The 12722-nt window shown below is 36.6% G+C and overlaps 1 protein-coding gene across 10 annotated transcripts in view; it reads left to right on the plus strand.

Moving 5' to 3' along the window:
• LOC129652570 (L-lactate dehydrogenase C chain) overlaps positions 1–12722 on the plus strand; it is a 42850-nt gene that overhangs the window by 8796 nt on the left and 21332 nt on the right. For 5 of the 10 annotated variants that reach the window (XM_055581306.1, XM_055581311.1, XM_055581313.1 and 2 more), the window contains exons 4-6: positions 3367–3540; positions 7638–7811; positions 9101–9218. In XM_055581306.1, coding sequence (XP_055437281.1) covers positions 3367–3540; positions 7638–7811; positions 9101–9218 — 466 coding nt within the window. Of the gene's footprint in view, positions 1–3366; positions 3541–7637; positions 7812–9100; positions 9219–9317; positions 9407–11188; positions 12065–12722 lie in introns of those variants that run through there. The other 5 variants (XR_008714582.1, XR_008714583.1, XR_008714584.1 and 2 more) reach the window with 5 other exon arrangements.

Raw genomic sequence — 12722 nt, forward strand, 5'->3', positions numbered from 1 at the left:
AAAGTTAAGAAATTTTCAGAACAGGCACTGAATGAAGGCAGGAAATGATAGAGTTAAACAGCACTGTTGCTAGTTTTCACTAGCTAGCATTAGCCAAACCTAGTGAACTTGAATTTTGGTTTTCCCCGCCTCACAGGACTTAACAGACTGGAGACAGCCTAATTTGAGGAGGTGCGTAGGAAATAACCCCATAAAGCAAGTCCCCAGTGGACTACACCAGGGATCAGTAAACTTTTTTCTGTAAAGGGTCACATAGTTGTATTTTAGGCTTTGCGAGCAGCATAGTCTCTGTCAAAACTTGCAGCCCTCCTGTTGTATGTATTAAAGCATCCATTGACAATACATAAGCATGTGGGTGTGGCTATGTTCCAATGAGACTTTATTTACAAAAACAGGTAGTAGAACAGATTTGGCTTGCTGGCCTTAATTTGCCAATTTCTTAATGTAAGAATGACCTGGAAATAATTCCCTTCTCTGTATCTCTGGGAACTACAAGTAAAATTGACTGTCTCAGAAATGCTTTAGTAAAAGAGGGAAATGGCTGCTAAGGATTTGGAGCCACAAGTTGGCCCTTAATTAAATTCCAATAAAAGCTTAGCAATCTTAAGATAGTCTCTGGAGGAAATACATTTTATTTAAGGCTTCAGAGAACTTCCCCAAATAAAGTTTCATGAAAGGTAAACATCTCACAGTATGAATAATTAAATGTACAAGAAAAAATGAGCAGGAACCTACAGAGGCCACAGTAGATTTCTGATAAGGAAATTACAAAACAAATTATAATTTAATTGTGATTATTTAAAGAATAAAGCACAAGCTTGAAAATATCAGTATAAGATAGGAAACTATAAGAAAAAGAACAGATTTTTAGAAATAACCAAATATTAATATAACTTCTGAATATGAAATGGAATGAAATAAAAAATTAATAAATTTAATAATAGAGCAGACATATTTGAAGAAACAAGTGGTGAATCTAAGGCAATTACCCAGAAGATGGCAAGAAGGAGAAAATATGACAGGTTAAGAATCATGGCGTATAGACTGAGACAGTGTAAAATACTACTTAAAAGAGTGAATGAGGCAGAGGAAATACTTGAGAAGATTTTGATTCAGCATTTTGGAGAACTGATGAAAAACAACCCATGGATTCAAGTCAAATGATCTCAAGACGGATAAATAAAAATCCCCATCTAGACACAGTCTTGTGAAATTAGAAAATATTAAAAACAAAGAGAATTTTAAAATGATCAGAAAACAAATTACCTACAGAAAAGGGAGGGGGAGGCAGACTGACTTATCAATAGTAGCAGTGAAAGCTGAAAACAGTGGAATGATATCTTTAATGTGTGCCTGAACTTAGTTGCCCCAGGCATATGAGAGTTTTGTTCCCACACCAGGGATGGAAGCTGACTCTTCTGCATTGGATGGTGGATTCTTCTTTTTTTTTTTTAAACCCTTATGTGGAGGTCTGACTTTCAGTAGATTGCTGTAAGGGAGCCGCTTTGCTACCTATGAAACCCAGGCCCAGAAGCAGGTCCTCTAGGAATGGTTTAGCACCAGGTTCCCAGGAACCATACTGTGCGTGTCAGGGGAGGGGGCAACCTCCTTTCTGGGCTGTACGCTGCGTTCCAGAATGAAGCACTCTCTGCACCAGACCCTAGACCCTATGTGGTGGGTGCATAGCCCCAAGGGACGTGGGTGGCAGCCCAAGGAATGCAGATTCTTAACCACTGGACCACCAAGGAAGTCCTATAATACTTTTTTTAAAAAAAGTCCAATATGGGATACTGAACATCGTGTTTTGGGCTTAATAAGTGAAATATTTTACAACTGGTCATCAAATTTAGAAGGTTCATTTTCTTATGTGAATGAAGAACTTTTTTATGATCTTAAGCATGCTGCTGCTGCTGCTAAGTCGCTTCAGTTGTGTCCGACTCTGTGTAACGCCATAGACGGCAGCCCGCCAGGCTCCCCTGTCCCTGGGATTCTCCAGGCAAGAACACTGGAGTGGGTTGCCATTTCCTTCTCCAATGCATGAAAGTGAAAAGTGAAAGTGAAGTCGCTCAGTCGTGTCTGACTTTTAGCAACCCCATGGACTGCAGCCCACCAGGCTCCTCCATCCATGGGATTTTCCAGGCAAGAGTACTGGAGTGGGGTGCCATTGCCTTCTCCAGATCTTAAGCATAGCCCCTCACAATAATTGTAATACATTGTCACTCTTTGAATCCTCAAACACACATAAATTCTCAGAATTCTAAACTTCTGATTCATATGGTATTTCTAAGAATCCAGCGAGTTGAGTTGCATTGCCTCAATAAAAAATAAAAAATTGCTTTAATAAAAAATGGAAATGTGGGCTAAAAGGGATGGTAGGTTCTATTATTTTTTTAAACCGGTGTGAACATTGCTAAATCATTAGTGACAAGATTTCCTTCAGGTTATACTAGGTAACACTGTTGTTCAGTCACTCAGTTGTGTCCCACTCTTTGCAACCTCATGGACACCATGAGCAGGCTCAGGCATGCCAGGCTTCCCTGTTCTTCACCATTTCCCTGAGTTTGCTCAAACCCATGTCCATTGAGTCAGTGATGCCTTCCAACTGTCTCATCCTGTCACCCTCTTCTCCTCCTGCCCTCAATTTTTCTGAATGTCAGGGTCTTTTCCAATGAGTCAGCTCTTAATATCAGGTGACCAGTGTATTGGAGCTTCAGCTTCAGCATCAGTCCTTCCAATGAATATTCAGGGTTGATTTCCTTTAGGATTGACTGGTTTGATCTCCTTGCTTTCAAAAGGACTCTCAAGAGTCTTCTTCAGCACCACAGCTCTAAAGGATCAATTCGTCAAGGCTCAGCCTTCATGGTCCAACTCTCACATGAGAACATGACTACTGAAAAAACCCTAGCTTTGACTATAAGGACCTTTGTCAGCAAAGTGATGTGTCTGCTTTTTAATACATTGTCTAGGTTTGTCGTAACTTTTCTTCCAAGGAGCAAGCGTCTTTTAATTTCATGGCTTCCCTGGTGGCTCAAACAGTAAAGAATTCACCTACAATTCAAGATAAGCAGATTTGATCCCTGGGTCAGAAAGATCTCCTGGAGACAGGAATGGCTACCAACTCTAGTATTCTTGCCTGGAGGATTCCATGAACAAAGGAGCCTGGCGAGCTATAGTCCATAGGATCCCAAAGAGTCAGACGTGACTAAGATAACATTACTGTGTGGAAAATTTGTTCATTTGGAAGTGCGAGCCATGACAGTAGTGGGGTATTTTAATACCATCACCATACAATAGACTTTTAAAGAATTAAGGCACAGAGATCATGGCAGTCTTGATCCAAATATTTTCTTTTGTTTCCTTCTTTAGATTACACTGTATCTGCAAATTCCAAATTAGTTATTATTACAGCAGGTGCACGGCAGCAAGAGGGAGAAAGTCGCCTTAACCTGGTCCAACGTAATGTGGATATCATGAAGTCAGTCATTCCTGCCATAGTCCAAAATAGTCCTGACTGTAAGATGCTTATTGTTTCAAATCCAGGTGAGTCTTTTCTATTCCCTTTAACTGCATAAGGATGATATTTCCATTCAGTTCAGTTACTCAGTCATGTCCACCTCTTTGCAACCCCACGGACTGTAGCACGCCAGGCCTCCCTATCCGTCAGCAACTCCCAGAGCTTACTCAAACTCATGTCCATCACATCAGTGATGGTATCCAACCATCTCATCTTCTTTCATCCCCTTTTCCTCCTGCCTTCAATCTTTCCCAGCATCAAGGGTCTTTTCCAATGAGTCAGTTCTTCACATCAGGTGGCCAAAGTATTGGAGGTTCAGCTTTAGCCTCAGTCCTTCCAATGAACATTCAGGACTGATTTCCTTTGGGATGGACTGGTTGGATCTCCTTGCAGTCCAAGAAACTCTCAAGAGTCTTCTCCAACACCACAGTTCAAAAGCATCAATTCTTTAGCTCTCAGCTTTCTTTATAGTCCAACTTTCACATCCATACATGACTACTGGAAAAACCATAGCTTTGACTAGACAGACCTTTGTTGGCAAAGTAATGTCTCTGCTTTTTAATATGCTATCTAGATTGGTCATAACTTTTCTTCTAAGAAGCAAGCATCTTTTAATTTCATGGCTGAAATCACCATCTGCAGTGATTTTGGAGCCCCAAAAATCAGGTCTCTTCAGGATGGGGAACACATGTATACCTGTGGCGGATTCATTTTGATATTTGGCAAAACTAATACAATTATGTAAAGTTTAAAAAAAAAAAATCAGGTCTCTCATTGTTTGCATTGTTTCCCCATCTATCTGCCATGAAGTGATGGGACCAGATGCCATGATCTTAGTTTTCCTAATGTTGAGTTTTAAGCCAGCCTTTTTACTCTCCTCTTTCATTTTCATCAAGAGGCTCTTTAGTTCTTTGCTTTTTGCCTTAAGGGTGGTGTCGTCTGCGTATCTGAGGTTATTGATATTTCTCCCGGCAATTTTATTCCAGCTTGTGCTTCATCTAACCCGGTATTTCACATGATATACTCTGCATGTAAGTTAAATAAGCAGGGTGACAATATACAGCCTTGACGTACTCCTTTCCCGATTTGGAACCCGTCTTGTTGTTCCATGTACAGTTCTAACTGTTGCTTCTTGACCTGCATACAGATTTCCCAGGAGACAGGTCAGGTGGTCTGATATTCCCATCTCTTTAAGAATTTTCCACAGTTTGTTGTGATCCACACAGTCAAAGGCTTTGGCGTAGTCAATAAATTAAAAGTAGATGTTTTTCTGGAACTCTCGATTTTTCAACGATCCAGCGGATGTTGGCAATTTGATCCCTGGTTCCTCTGCCTTTTCTGAATCCAACTTGAACATCTGGGAGTTCACGGTTCATGTACTTGTTGAAGCCTGGCTTGGAGAATTTTGAGTATTATTTTGCTAGTGTGTGAGACGAGTGCAATTGTGCGGTAGTATGAACATTCTTTGGCATTGCCTTTCTTTGATATTGGAATGAAAACTGGCCTTTCCATACCATTTCTTTTTTTTTTCTTTTTAAAACAATGTCATTTAGCAAATTTATGATAATAAACCACACCCATCCAAAGTACACAATACTTTTGTTTTTTCCCAGCATTATTGGTATATAGTTGACATGTAAGTTTTATGCATTGTTGTTTAGTCACTAAGTTGTGTCCAACTCTTGTGTGACTTCTTGGACTGTAGCCTGCCAGTCTTCTCTGTCCATGGGATTTCCCAGGTAAGAATAAAGGAGTGGGTTGCTATTTCCTTCTCTAGGGGATCTTCCCAACCTAGGGATCAAACCCATGTCTCCTGCACTGGCAGCTGGATTCTTTACCACTGAGCCACCAGGGAAGCCTATCATATGCTGTTTATCATATTTATGTGTGGAATCTAAAAAAAAAAGGTACAGATGAACTTATTTACAAAACAAGTATAGTCACGGATGTAGAAAACAAACTTACGGTTTACCAGGGGAGAGGGAGGGAAGGATAAGTTGGGAGATTGGAATTTATGTATGCACACTACTACACATAAAATAGACAACTAATAAGCACTACTGTATGGTACAGGGAGCTCTAATCAGTACTCCATAATGGCTATATAGGAAAAGAATCTTAAAAAGAGTGGATATATGTACATATATATTGTTTTGTGTGACTTTTATGAGTTAATTCTATCAAGTCTGTATTCTTTATTATACATGGACACAGAAGTCTGTTTCATCTGCTCAGTGATCTACCAGGAGTGGGCATGTGTATAACTGATTCACTTTGCTGTGTACCTGAAACTGACACAACATGGTACATCAGCTGTACTCCAGAAAGGGGCTTCCCAGGTGGTGGAGTGGTAAAGAGTCTGCCTGCCAATGTAGGAGACACAAGAGACACAGATTCAATCCCTGGATCAGGAAAATCCCCTAGAGAAGGGAATCGCAACCCACTCCAGCGTTATTGCCTGGAAAATTCCATGGACAGAAGGAGCCTGGTGTAGGCTACAGTCCATGGGCTTGCAAAGAGTTGGACAGGACTGAGCACACACACAGAATACTCTAATAAAAATTGAAAAAAATATTTTATTCAAAAGAGAATAAAAAGACACAGTAAAGTGAAAATAAAACGATGGAAAAAGATATCGCATACAAATAGGAGCTAAAAGAGCTCTGGAGTTGCTATACTGATATCACATAAATTAGACTTTAACACAAAAATGATTGTTGCAGACCAGAATATTATATAATGATAAAAGGCTAATAGATGCAGATAAGGCAGTAAACAAAATTCCACACTGAATTATGATTTTAAAAAATAATTTACTAACCCATGAATGAAAGGAATTTTCTTCAACCTCATAAAAAAATATTTATGAAAAAACCCCAGCTAGCCTTATACTTGATGGTACTAGACTGAATGATTTTACTTCTAAGACCAGGAATGAGGCAGTGAGACTTGCTTTTGCCACTTCTGTTTAGCATCATGCTAGAAATTCTAGCCAGAGTAACTGAATAGAGATTTATCAGATATTTTAAATGAACTATTTTAACTATGGTTAAAGAACTAAAACAAAGCATGTCTAAAGAACTAAAGGAAATAATTAGTCTGATCTCTCACCAAATGGTGAATATTACTAAATAGATAAATATTATTTTTTTAAAAAGAATAGAAATTCTGAAGTTAAAAAGTTAAATGAGGGACTCAATAGCAGAGTGAGAAAGCAGAAGGAAGAATCAGTGGACTTGAAGACAGGGTAGTTGTTTAATGCCTGGGCTTTCTCAGGGACAGTTTCTGTTGATGTTTTTTTCTCTTTGTTTGATACGTATTTCTTTATTTTGTTTCATGCCTCATAATTTGTTGAAACTTGAACATTAAAAAAGTACAATAGGAAAACTCTGTAAATGAAATTCTTTCTTCTCATCATTTGCTCTGCATCAGCTTGTTGTTTGTTCTGTGACTTTTATGAGTTAATTCTGTGAAGTCTGTGTTTTTTATTATATGTGGACCCAGAAGTCTATGTTTCATCTGTTTAGTGATCTGCCATTGATTGGACAAAACTTTCCTTAAATTCTTGGAACCAAAAGATACCTCCCAGTTTTTGCTGCAGGGCTCTGTGTACAAGTTGGGGCATGCCTTCAATACTTAGCCAGGCTGTTTATAACTGTGCCTTAGCCTTTACTTCCTGCTTTCATAGAACCTCATGATTAGACAGAGCTAAAGTTTACAGTCTTCTCTTGTTTTTCCTGAGCATGCACACACCTGCATACAGTCCTAAGCACGCATGTGGCTTTATTCTAGGTAGGAGACTCTGATAGTTTACATGAGGCCGTGGTGATGGAGAGGAAAAATCTAGGTGATCTTAAAGAGATCACTCACCGACCATTAAATATACAGAGGCACATATGTTATTTCAAAAAAGAATCTTTCATTTTAAAATTCTGATGGTGAATCATTTAATCTTTTAAAACCCATCTGAGAGATTATCTTTTTTTCTTTGTTGACTTGCTTCATTTTGAACTCTAATGAATCTATATTTGAATCTAAGTCAATTGATCTGTCTATTCAGAAAATCAAATTGTAAGAAGAAGTTACTATGAATCTTTCTCTAACAAGAAATTTTTCTTCCTAGTGGATATTTTGACATATGTTGTCTGGAAGTTAAGTGGTTTACCTGCAACTCGTGTAATTGGAAGTGGTTGTAATCTAGACTCTGCCCGTTTCCGTTACCTAATTGGACAGAAGTTAGGTGTACATCCCTCCAGCTGCCATGGTTGGATTATTGGTGAACATGGTGATTCTAGTGGTAAGTGTAAACTCATTACCATTATATAATCGCACTTCTCATCTTTAATAATGCTTATTGTCCTTAAAGTGTTGGCATTTTACTGTTTGTTTTCCTTAACTTTCAGTCTTTTGTGGCATTGATTTAGCTACCTCACACGAAATAGTGCATAGAGCATATAGCTATTTTAAAATGCAATTTTTTTTTTGGTCTGGAGCACTTTCATTGTGGTTTTAAGGACAGAATTATTAAGATATAATATACATCCCATAAATTTTACCCATTTAAAGTGTGTAATTCACTGGATTTTTATTCATGAAGTTGTGCAACCATCACCACAGTCTAATAGTAGAAAATTTGCATCACCCCCAAGAACTCCCATTCCTGCACTCACCCCCTGCCCTAACCACAGGCAACCATTAATCTACTTTGTGACTCTTGAGATTTGTTTTTCCCTGACTTTTCACAGAGATAAAATTTTTTAATGTGTGATTTAAACTATTACTTAGGTCATATGTCTTGGCTCTTTTCCTAACTTAAACATTTAATCTCTGCTACACAATTAGAACTTCATGCTTATAATGCTCTCTAATTCTGTGATGTGTATCAGTCTTCTTTCCATAATGCCAGTAGATCCATTGAGAATAAGCACCATTTATTCCTTTATTCAATCATCCATTTGTTCAAAACATTTAATAAGTAAGTACTTCTCTTTTCTTCATACTTCAATGGTCATAGTATAATAAGTATTTTTTATTTGATTTAAACAAATTTTTTTGACCAGTGCCTTAATTTGACCCTGTTGGCTTCTGTTATTGTCTTAGCTTAAAAGACAATAATCATTAAAAATAATTTTCCAGATATGTTTTAATTTCTCCCATTTAATATTCCATGATTTTATTTTTTAAAAAACTCTGTATGGTTTAATAGTATGATATTAATTTATTGCTCTTTGCCCTCTTATAATATTTTGTAATTTCTTATAGATTATTTTCTTTGTGTATTCTATATTTGTATCTTGCTTTAACATGCCTCCTTACCACAAATTACAAATAAATTCTACTGCATATTTTATGATACTTTATAATTTTAGTTTTTACATTTCTCTCTTTTGTCTATTTTAAACTTATTTTTATATATGGTGTAAGGTAGTAACCTAACTTTATTCTTAAAAACCACACTAAACTTACCATATATGTATAAATTAATAAAATATGATAAAGCCAACACCTGGGTAAAAAAAATCCACTGCACTTAAACAACTGAAGTATTGGGAAGAACGGTTCCTTATGAGATTTATTTCTTTTTAGTGCCTTTATGGAGTGGAGTAAATGTTGCTGGTGTTGCTCTGAAGAGTCTAGACCCTAAGTTAGGAAGTGATTCAGACAAGGACTCTTGGAAAAATATCCATAAGGAAGTTGTTGGAAGGTAACATTAGTTATTTGCTTTCTTAGTACCTTAATAATCAGTTGTAACAATATATTTTACAGACAAAAAGTATAAAAGTTGATTTTTGCTTTTTGTGAGGTAAATAACATTCTGAAAATTCCCAAAGTTGGACTCACATAATGCATAGCTTTCTTTTGGAGGACATTTTTCAAACAGAAAAGAAGACAGTAAGTACTTTCTGTTTCTATGATTTTGACTAAGTATATCATATAGGTAGAATCATTCAGTATTTGTCTCTTAGTGACTAGTTTATTTTGCTTAGCATAATGTCCTTAAGGTTCATCCATATTATAGTATATGTCAGAGTTTCCTTACATTTTAAGACTGAATAATATTCTGTTGTATGTAAACATACCACATATTGCTTATTCATTCATCTCTTGATGGATTCTTGGTTTGCTTCCATGCTTTAGCTATTGTGAATAATGCTGCTGTGAATATGCATGTACAGATCTCTTTGAGACTCTGTTTTCAGTTCTTTTGGGTATATACCCATAAGTGAAATTGCTGCTGCTGTTGTTCAGTCACCCAGTCGTGTCTGACTCTTTGCAACCCCATGAACTGCAGCACACCAGGCCTCCCTGTCCCTCACCATCTCCTGGAGTTTGCCCAAGTTCATGTCCATTGAATCGGTGATGCTATCCAGCCGTCTCTGATGCCCTCTTCTCCCTTTACCCTTTGTTTTGAGGAACCACCATACTGTTTTCCACAGTGGCTATACCATTTTACATTTCCACCAATACTGTAGAGAAGTTCCAATTTCTCCACATCCTCACCAACACTTGTTATTTTCTCTTTGACAGTGGCCATCCTAATGGATGTGAGGTGGTATCTTATTGTAGTTTTGATTTGCATTTCCTTGATTAGTGATGCTGAGTATTTTGTCCTGTGCTATTCGGCCATCTGTATATCTTATTTGGAGAAATGTCTATTCAAGTCTTTTGCCTAGATTTGAATTGGATTTTTTGTTGGTTGTTGAGTTTTAAGAGTCCTTACTATATTCTGGATATTAATCTCTATCAGACAATTTACAAATATTTTCTTCCATTCCATAGGTTCTTTTTTTAAACCCTATTCATAGTGTCTTTTGATGTTCAAAACTTAGAAATTTTCATAAAGTCCTTTTGTCTGTTTTTTCTTTTGTTGCCTTTTGTGTTCTGTTCCAAGAAATTATTGCCAGGTGCAATGTTATGAAGTTTTGCCCTGTGTTTTCATGTAAGAGTATTATAGTTTTAGGTCTTATATTCAGATCTTCGATTTATCTTGAATTCGTTTTTGTAAATAGTTTTAGGAAAGGGTCCAATTTTAATCTTTTGCATGTGGATATCCAGTTTCCCCAGAATCGTTGGTTGAAATGACTGCCCTTTTCCCATTCAGTGATGTTGGCACAATTTTTGAAAACCAGTTGAACAGATTTTCAGATATGGAAGTTTACTTCTGAGCTTTCTATTCTATCTCACTGGTCTATATGTTTATGTTGATGCCAGTACCATGCAATTTTGATTACTGTAGTTTTATATTAGTTTAGTAAGTTTTGAGGTCAGAAAGTGTGAGTCCTTCAGCTTTCAAGATTGTTTTAGCTATTCCGAATCTCTTGAGATTCCATATGAATTTTAGGGTGAGTTTTTCAACTTCTGCAAAATCTATCCTTGGGAATTTTATGGGAATTTCACTAAATCTGTAGATGGTCTAGTGTAGTATTAGCGTCTTAATATATTAAGTCTCCAAAGTAATTAACCTCCAATTAAAATAAATAAGTTTTAAAAATAGTATTAAGTCTCCAATTCATAAACATAGGTCGTGTTTCCGTTTATTTATGTCTTCTTTAATTTCTTTCATCAGTGTTTTGTGGTTTTCACTGTACAAGTCTTTTACCTGCTTGGTTAATTCTGAAGTAGTTTTTTTTGGTGCTATTGTAAATGGGATTGTTTTACTAATTTCCTTTTTAGCTTGTTCATTGTCATTAAATAGGCATGCAGTATTTTAATGTTGACTTTCTACCTGCTGCTGCTGTGTCGCTTCAGTCATGTCCGACTCTGTGCAACCCCAAAGACAGCAGCCCACCAGGCTCCCCATCCCTGGGATTCTCCAGGCAAGAACACTGGAGCGGGTTGCCATTTCCTTCTCCAACGCATGAAAGTGAAGAGTGAAAGTGAAGTCGCTCAGTCGTGTCTGACTCTTAGCGACCCCATGGACTGCAGCCTACCAGGCTCCTCCGTCCATGGGATTTTCCAGGCAAAAGTACTAGAGTGAGGTGCCATTGCCTTCTCCCTGCTACTTTCCTGAATTCATTTATTAGTTAAAAGTTTTTTTTTGTTGCTGTTGTTGTGTGTATGGAATCTTCATGGTTTTTTGTATGTAAGATCATGTCATCTATAAGTAGAGATACTTTTATTGCTTCCTTTCCAAATTTGAATGCCTTTTATTTATTTGTCTTTCTTATCTAATTGCTCTGGTTAGAACTTACAATGTTGTGATGAATGGAACTGGCAAAAGTAAGCATCTTTGCCTTATTCTTGATCTTAAAGGAAAAGCTTTTAGTTTTTAACCATTGGGTATGACCTTCACTATGGGCTTTTCATATATGGCTTTTATTATGTTGAGGTAATTTCTTTCTACTCCTGGCTTCTAAGGTGTTTTTATCATGAAAAAGTGTTATAAATTTTATCAAATAATTTCTCTGTGTCGATTGTAATGACAATGTGGTTTTCCTCTTTTATTCTATTACTGTGATATATTACATTGGTGGATTTTGGTATGTTGAACCATCTTTGCTTCCTAGGATTAAATCATGGTGTATAATCCATTAAATACTGTTGAATTCAGTTTGCTAGTATTTTGTTCAGGATTTTTGCCTCAGTGTTTGTAAGGAATAATGGTCTGTAGTTTTTTCTTTTCTCTCTTCCTCCTCGCCCCCCCCGCCACTTTTTAACTATTTTAATTAAAAAAAAAATAGTGACTTTGTCTTTCTTTGGTATCTATGTAATGCTTAGAATTAATAATAATGTCTTCACTTTAATTTCTGATTTTAGTAATTTGAGTCTTCTCTCTCTCTTCTTAATCCATCTAGCTAAAAGTTGTCAATTTTGTTGACCTTTTCAAAAAACTGTTGATTTTTTTTCTATTGTTTTTCCATTCTTTATTTTGTTATTTCCACTCTAATCTGTACTATTTACTTCCATCTGCTAGATTTGGGTTTAATGTGTTCTTCTTTTCCTAGTTCCTTAAGTTGTAATGTTAGATTGTTGATTTGATATCTTTCTTGCTTTTTAATGTAAGCATATATGGCTGGCTATAAGTTTCCCTTTAGCACTGCTTTCCTTGTCTAATAAGTTTTATCTTATGTTTTCATTTCCATTCATCTCTTAAGTATTTCCTAATTTCTATTGTGATTTCTTTTTGACCCATTGGGTTGTTATAGTGTGCTTTTTAATTTCCACAAATTTGTGAATTTTTCAGTTTTACTTGTGTTATTGATTTCTA

This window comes from Bubalus kerabau, chromosome 5, assembly GCF_029407905.1.
Source record: "Bubalus kerabau isolate K-KA32 ecotype Philippines breed swamp buffalo chromosome 5, PCC_UOA_SB_1v2, whole genome shotgun sequence".
NCBI classification, from domain to species: Eukaryota; Metazoa; Chordata; class Mammalia; order Artiodactyla; family Bovidae; genus Bubalus; species Bubalus kerabau.